This window comes from Enhydra lutris, unplaced genomic scaffold, assembly GCF_002288905.1.
Source record: "Enhydra lutris kenyoni isolate GAN:26980312 unplaced genomic scaffold, ASM228890v2 scaffoldscaffold2, whole genome shotgun sequence".
Lineage (NCBI taxonomy): Eukaryota > Metazoa > Chordata > Mammalia > Carnivora > Mustelidae > Enhydra > Enhydra lutris.
Window position 1 is genome coordinate 47,341,935 of NW_019154086.1, and position 8,867 is coordinate 47,350,801.

General features: G+C 31.7%; 1 protein-coding gene across 1 annotated transcript in view; it reads right to left on the reverse strand.

Annotated features, from left to right (window-relative positions):
* LOC111150096 (syntaxin binding protein 5 like) overlaps nt 1-8,867 on the reverse strand; it is a 416,035-nt gene that overhangs the window by 120,116 nt on the left and 287,052 nt on the right. The window contains exons 15-17 of the mRNA XM_022507443.1: nt 7,488-7,528; nt 3,839-4,056; nt 1,629-1,801 (exon numbers count right to left, since the gene is read on the reverse strand). Coding sequence (XP_022363151.1) covers nt 1,629-1,801; nt 3,839-4,056; nt 7,488-7,528 — 432 coding nt within the window. The remainder of the gene's footprint in view (nt 1-1,628; nt 1,802-3,838; nt 4,057-7,487; nt 7,529-8,867) is intronic.

The window sequence follows — 8,867 nt, forward strand, 5'->3', positions numbered from 1 at the left end:
TAGGCAGAGAGGCAGGCAGAGAGAGGGGGAAGCAGGCTCACCGCCGAGCAGAGAGCCCGATGCAGGGCTCAATCCCAGGACCCTGAGATCATGACCTGAGCCGAAGGCAGAGGCTTAACCCACTGAGCCACCCAGGTGCCCCTCATTGTATTTTTGACTTGTATTTCCCTGATGCTGAGTGATGTGGAGCATTTTTGCATGTGTCTGTTGGCCTTTTGTATATCTTCTTTGGAGAAAGGTCTGTTCATGTCTCTGCCTATTTCTTGACTGGATTATTTGTTCTTTGGGTGTTGAGTTTGGTAAGTTAAGATTTTGGGTACTAACCCTTTATCAGAAAAAAACATTTGCAAATATCTTCTCCCATTCTGTTAGTTGTCTCTTGGTTTTGTCAATTGTTTCCTTTGCTGTGCAAAAGATTTTTATCTTGATGAAGTCCCAATAGTTCATTTTTACCTTTGTTTCCCTTGCCTTTGGAGACACATCTAGCAAGAAATTGCTGTGGCCAAGGTCAAAGAAGTTGCTGCCTGTGTTCTTTAGGATTTTGATGGATTCATTGAGGTCTTTCATCCATTTTGAGTCTATTTTTGTGAATGGTGTAAGAGAATGGTCTAGTTTCATTCTTCTGCATGTGGCTGTCCAATTTTCCCAACACAATTTGTTGAAGAGACTGTCTTTTTTCCATTGGATATTCTTTCCTGCTTTGTTGAAGATAGTTGACCATCACATTGAGGGTCCATTTCTGGGCTCCCTATTCTGTTCCTTTGATTTATGTGTCTGTTTTTGTGTCAGTACCATACTGTCTTGATGATGACAGCTTTGTAATAGAGCTTGAAGTCTGGAATAGTGATGCCATACAGCTTTGGTTTTCCTTTTCAATAATCCTTTGGCTATTTGGGTTGTTTTCTAGTTGAATATAAATTTTAGAATTATTTTTTGCAGCTCTGTGGAAAATGTTAATGATATTTTGATAGGGATTGCACTGAATATAGATTACTCTGGGAAGCGTAGACATTTTAACAATATTTGTTCTTCCAGTTCATGAGCATGGAACGTTACATGTGAGGCTCTTTAAAGCATTTGCTCTAGCTGTTCCTTCTGCTTGGAATGTTCTTCTACCAGACACATTTCAGCTAACTCCCTCATCTACCTTTTGTTTAAATCTCACCTTCAAAGCATTAGTTAAAAAGAAGAAAAAACATTATTTTTGCAATATCCTAGCAATCATGAGAGAAATCCTTCTTTTTTTCTAACATGGGATTCTTGTAGTAGATAGTTAATGTGGTTTTCCTTTTGATTCTAAGAAAATAAGAAATTCCCTAAACATACTTTTTCAATTAGGTGATACCAAGCAAGTGGCCATGTTTCTGCCCTGCCATATATGTTCCTATTCTATTAATGTTATGGTTTTAGTATCCTTCTGGAAAGAAAGTCCATGAATTTGTAATGAAGGATGAAAATATTGTGCTGTCTTCATGCATATTCAAAGAAAGACCACTGTACCCATTGGTAGACTGTAGGTCAAATGATTACAACTTAATAAAAGAGAAGAATAATTTTATTTGGCACAGTTTCAAAGTATTATATGATTAATATGTAAAATTATTTCAAAATTTGGTAGCAAAACTTACTTGAGGCATGGGATACTGTCCTTTGTTCCTCCTTCACTAGCCACAGTGTTACTGCTTCCAGAAAGACTCCTTGAAGAAGGAAGCTGGGATGAGGGATCCGGAAATGGAGGACTTGTTTCTGGTTCTGGGGTAATAATATCTTCAATATCATACTGAAGTCGTACCTCTAATGACTTAAAAAAAAGTCAAGTTTTAATTTCATCTAAGTCATAATAAGTAATCACATTAAAGTTTCTGATAACTTTTTGGTAATTATTACTTTTTCACATTAATAAATTCAGTTTTAATTTATAGTTAAGTTGAGATATCCCAAATTGATTTAAATAGTGAAATACATGGACCATTCATTGGCATTCACAAAAAATGTAAAATATTTCTTAATATTCAGATTTATAAGAAAAATACCTATTAGTTGAGATAAAGTTTTTAAATACTAAATACTCCTTTAAAGGTATAAATTACAACTCCATATATAATGAAATGAGAAATTGGTCATGGTTATTCCAGTGAAAGAAAATAAACTGATTATGTTTATACATACAGAACACACAAATTGTTATTAGTATAAGACTTTTAGTTTAAAAAAAGTCTATTTTGACCTTGAATTTAGTAAATGTTTTCCAAAATAAATTCTAATTTTTGTTTCATTAGCTTAGCTCAATTTCACTAGCTTGGTTAGAATTGCTTAGTTTAAAAATATATGATAAATGTATTGAAATAAAAAGATGATCCAAAACCTTTTTTAACCTAAAAATGTTTACAAATTAAGTACTTCATGACTGCATTCAGAGCTTTAATTAAAATCAATTTTATAACATTTACTTTACAATGTAAAAATCAGCATTTTTAAAAATTCAATTAATTACCATACAGTGTATTAGTTTCATAGGTAGAGTTCAGTGATTCATCAGTCTTATTTAACACCCAGAGTTCATTACATCATCATATCTTAATGTCCATTGCCTATTTTCCCTATCTTCCCATCTCCTCCCCTCCTTGAGCAACCCTGTTTGTTTCCTATGGTTAAGAGTCTATTATGGTTTGTCTCCTTCTCTGATTTCATCTTGTTTTATTCCCCTCCCTTCTCCTGTGCTCCTCTGTTTTGTTTCTTAAATTCCACATATAAGTGAAATCATATGATTAAAAAAAATCAGCATTTTTGAGGCTGAAAACAAATGCCATCAAGGGGTGGTAATACAGTAATATCAAAATGGCTGTCATAATTATCTTAAAAACTTAAAAAAAAATCTCTAGTGACTGTAACAATTGCCAGTTATTGAGTGCTATCTATACCAAAACACTATATTAATGATTTCATAGAATCCTCATAAGAACCCTATGAAATTGGCCATTATTTGTAGTTTATTATTACTTTGTATTTTTCCATTTTATTTATACAGAAAATTATATAAGTGTATGAAACTTGTTCTTACCCAGACTCTACTACTGACTACTGAAACCTCATGACTTGCTCAGAGTCATGTAGCTATTCACTGGCAAAGCCAGAATTAAAATATATGCTTATCTGACTCCAAAGGCTGGGTGGGATTTTAACTCAAATACTTTAACAGGGCAGTCCTTAAATTTACTGTTGAGGTAAAAACAGTTACAGACAGGCCTTTAGTAGATAATTTTTATTTTCTGATAAAATGGTAAAATGGACTCAGTAGGGAAGACCAATTACCTATAGATGCCTTAATTTAGATTTAATTTATCCTATGAGAGAATAAATGAATAATTAAATTGCTTGATTAGTTCAAAATTTAGATAAATTAGCCCATAATTATTTCTATCCTATAAAAATGTTGCTATCTAGAAAATTATTAAAAATAATCTTATTGTAGTTGAGAAATGATCACTTGTGGCAATTGATAAGACAAAAAACTTTAATAAAGGTACACAACGAAGCCTTCATTAATTTGACATTTATACATAAAGCAATAAATGACTGTATAAATTCTATATACACATAATCCATTCTATTTAATAATAGAGCATTTTGGTAGAGAAATGTTTTTTTCATTATAAGCCAAAATATTTTTAAATATGTTATACTAGGTAACAAGAATAATTCAAAATCCTATAAATTGGATTACTGGCCAAATACAATAGTCCTGAAGGCTTAAAAACCATACCAAACACTAGACAAAATCTGTAAGTTCTTTCTTTTAGTAACTCTAGCTGTAAACATTAAATTTTAAATAACTTACCACTATTTCTGTTGTTATTTCATGTCTGCTGAATTTATAAATTATGACATATGCAGAGACTCCTGATACACAGAATACTCTGCTCTCTGGACACCAGTAAATCATCTGAATGGCATATGGATCTTCCTCTACAATTTCACATGTTGGTTTTCCTTCTCCTACCTTCTGTTTTTCAAACACTTTTGATGTTTTTAGCTTGTACAGCATCTGCAGAGTTACTATAAGATATTGAAGCATAGTTATCTTCTAATTTGAACTTAATTCTTAGATATTGTTGAAGTATTTTTCAATATATTTGTTAAAGAGCTAAAATAAAATCCAAGTAGACAAAATAAATTATATTTTAATTTTTAGTAAGCATTCATCATTACATTTTATCATTCCAATTTATCTGGATGGAGATTCTAGAGAAAAATAAATATTTATTGCACATATACTATATACCAAAGAATTTCTAGGTCCTTTGTATGCATTGTCTCATGTGATCCTCAGAAAAATCTCACGAAGTGAGTATTTTTATCCTCATTTATTGACAAAAACACTGAGGCTCAGAAAGTTTATAATGGAAATACTGAACTAATTCTCTCTACAATTTCTCCGTTTGCTACATGAAAAAGTGAAGCTATTCTTAGAGAGTTTACTCTTCTCAACAAATTTCTAGATAACCATTAAGATGAGAAATATTTGTAATTTACTAACTAGCAATATTGAGAGTCCAATAATCTATAATTATTTTAGAAAGAATCTTTTCCAAGTTAAATCTAATTAAAAGTTAATTAAATCTAATTAAAAATCCTTAGAAAAGGATTAGTTATAGTTTTTTAAAACTCTGCAGTAATGAATTGTTTTCAGGAATATTGATTTGGGGGGATTTTTTTTTTTTACATTATAGACCCTGATGATAACTCTCTTATAAAAAAAGTTCTGATTCTACAAAAGATCCTTAAGAGAATCTCTAAAAATCTGGGAATTGCTGTCAAAAATGCATAATCTGAAGCTAATTATGAGAAACATCAGTCAAAGTGAAATTGAAGATTCTACAAAAATAATTGGCCCAAGTCCTCAGAAATATCAATTTCATGAAATAAAGATTCATAAACAATTTCAAGTTGAGGAAAACTCAAAAGATGATAAATGCAGTAAATAATCCTCAATTTTCTTTTATTATAGAAGATATTATTGGGACAATTGGTGAAAACTGAGAAAGGCCTGGAGGTTAGTTAATAGTATTACATCTATTACTCTCCTGATTTTGATAACTATAATTTGACTATGAAAAAAAAAAGTCTTGTTTGTAGGAAATATACAGTGAAATATTTTAGGGCCATGTAGTGTAAGAAGATCATCACTTCGACTCACAAATGGTTACAAAAGCTATATACATATAGGTGAATATATGGAGAAGAGGGAGAGGGAGGAAGGTGGAAGAACAAATGTAGTATACACTGACATTTGGGGAACCTGGCTAAAAGCTATGGAACACTTCATGGTATTTTTTTGCAATTATTTTCTAAGTCTAAAATTATGTCAAACTGAAACATCTTGCAAATGGTTAGGGCATTAATTATACTAGGTGCTATAGCCTGCCCTCTAGGTCAGATGGGGTATCACTCCCATGATTACTTTATGCGACAATAACAATGGTAAAAGGATATTGCTGACATAATTAAGGCTCCTAATTAGTTGACTTTGAGTTAATCAACAGAGGTTATCCTTAATTTGGCTGACATAATCATAATTAAAAGAGAGACTGATGCCCTCCCTGAGGTTAGAGTGACACTCCCTTGCCAGCCTTGAGGAAACAAGTTGCCATGAGTTAAAACGCTATAAGAAAATCTCAGCTACTTGAGACTGAATGAGGACACTAAGTCTTAGATGAAACTGCAGCCCTAGCCAACACCTTTACTGAAATCTCAGGAAACCCTAAGCGAAGAACCCAGCTAAACTGTACCCAGATTTTTGACACACAGAAACTGTGAGATAATATGTAAGTACTGTTTTAAGCTGCTCAATTGTAGTAATTTATTACTCAGCAAAGAAAACAAATACACATAGTAACAACCTCAAATTTATTTTAGAAACAAACCTATTCAAATTTAGTATAACCTTACTTCTGTACTGGACAGTATTCCTCAAAATTGTCAGAATAAGTGATTTTTCTTCAATGACATCCACTAAATTGGAAATACGTCCTTATAATTGGTTACAGTAAAAATATTAAACATGCTGCAAACCTTTATAATATATGGTCTGAATATGATAAAATATTTAAAAAATAACTTCTTAAAATATTATGCATGCTTAAGGGTGTCATATACTCTAATTATTAGGATGTTAAAGTGTCTTCTCACATTTTAGAAGCTAAGGAGTGACTTTGAGGTGTTGGGAAAGGAACAATAATATCACTATAAAATTATGTTCTTGGAACAAAGTCAGATTTACATGAAAAAACTCATCCAGAGAAAATCTTTTGTCCTTTGGAATTTCTCCCCAAGTCATTGCTCAGTCATTGTGAGTTCAAAAAGGTGCCTCAAAATTCATGGTTTTACATATTTTAATCATTTTCCCTTGCTGTTGGTTTGCTCCACTGTTGAAAGAGTCTAGCCTGCAGGCCAAGAGTATCACCAATATTCAACCTTCTTCCATTTGCTTTTGTGTTTATCAAGGTCTTCCTCAGAAGCTGTTTACCTCTACAACTTCAACTATTACTTTTATGCTGCTTCTATATTACTGTCCATTCTTGACCATTTTTCCTACCACCTAGACACTTGGATTTTGTGGTGTAATTACAAAATGCAAACATTTAGCACTCTCTTGTATTTCTCATTTCCAAAGGATTTATCTATAACTTGCTGGTTACTCATCCTCAGAAACTGAGTCATTGCTCACTTATTCTTCTCCTCCTATTCCTGACTACTAAAATCTTAACTATCTTCCAAAACTCACATTAAATACTACCCCATCAAAACACCCTTTCTGTATCTACCTGGTTCAAACAAATCTCAAATTTCTGGTAATAAACAGAGTTTAAGTTATGTTACATTAAGATTTCTTATCAAACTGTTTGCCTACTATTCATATATGTGCATTTCTTTATCTGATTTAGTAAATATAAGTTTTATAAAGGGTGTATATGGAAATAATCAAGTCTAAAATATCTTTGCATGCCCTTCAACACTGAGAAGACTACTTTATTCCTTAAATTATACAATTTTCAAACATCTTAAAAGACATTTTACATTTATCAAATCATTTCTTTTGATTCATACGAGGGTTGGTAGACAAGTTGAAAAGTGGACTGGTGAAAGAAAAGAACTTCTCCAGGACAAGAGCTGGAGGTAAAGGAAATTCCTTTAACAGAGTTAATATGACAAAGTTTGGTACTTTTTCAACATACCTTCCCTTTTGTAACTATAATGGTTACTGACAGTGAATTCAGTCCTGTTTATATGATAAAGGAAAAGTATACTAGAGATCGTACTTTAAACTGATCTAACATAAGAAATGGATTTCTATAACATAGCCATATATGCATGCTAAAAATGTATCTGAAATATTGATTGTCCAAACTGAAAAGTGGTGAATGGCTCTGACTGAGTAAATATTAATCAAGTGTTTTCTGTTATAGAACAAGAGACTTAAAACTTACTTGCAGAAGCATCCCAAAATTTTATTGATCCATCTGCATGACTAGATAAAAAATATATTAGCATTAATTACAGTAAATCTAAAAAACCATAGTCTTCCTAAATGTATAAAAACTTGAGTTATTGCTGAAATGTGATTCAAAACCCCATTCCAGTGAGAACTAATGTATGTTAAATCATTCCTAAGCCATGGTTTACTTTTTAAACAATGCACTAAAGTCTAAATTTAAAAAAGAACAAAAGATTTTACTGTAAGAAGATTTTATGTGTAATAGAGAGAACAATGAAAACTGGCTTGAATGAGCAATATATTTTTATATAAAATTGTTCACTCAATAAAAAATACATGACTTAATTTTGATTACATTAAAATAATTTTGAAGTGAATATCATAGTGAAACTAAAGTTAAGTTTCAAAATATAAAAAGCAAATCCTTAAACCTATCTAGAGTTGTATCATTATTTGGCAATAACATAATGGAAATTTTATAATAATTCATCTAGAATAAAAAGGATAGAATAATTACAACATTTTATGAGGTCAGCTTCATCCTGACACCAATACCGAAAAAGAAAATTATAAAACCTTATTCCTCAAGCACAAGTATAAGAGTGGTCCAAAAAATATTAGCAAATCAAAAAAAAAAAAATAGGATAATACATCATGACTAAGTTGCAGTTCATCCTAGCAATGCAAAAGTAGTTAAACATTAAAAAAATCAATCACCATTTTGTGTTTCATGATACTGACAATTAAAGAAGAAAAACCATATGATCATCTCAATAAAAACAACAAAAAAAACCATTAGTTTTTACTTTTTGGCTATTGTCAATAATGCTTCTTTGAACATTCATGTACAAGTTTTGTGTATACCTAAAAGTGGAGTGCTTGGTTATATGATAATCATTTAGCTTTTTGAGAAACTGTCAAACCATTTTCTGTATCAGCTGCATCATTTTACATTTCCACTAGCTATGTAGGTAGTTCCAATTAATCTATATCCTTGTCAACACTTTTTTCCTCTTTAAAAAAATTTTAGCCAACCTAGTGGGTATGGAGTAGTACACATGATTGTGGCCTTGATTTGCACTTCCCCAATGACTAATGATGTTAAGCATGTTTTCATATGATTGTTATCCATTTTGTAGGCTTTTTTGAAAAAGTCTACACAAGTCCTTTGCTCACTTAAAAAAATGTTTGTCTCTTTATTTTTATTTATTTATTTTTTTAAAGATTTTATTTATTTATTTGTCAGAGAGAGAGAGGGAGAGAGAGCGAGCACAGGCAGACAGAATGGCAGGCAGAGGCAGAGGGAGAAGCAGGTTCCCTGATGAGCAAGGAGCCCGATGTGGGACTCGATCCCAGCGTCCTGGGATCGAGT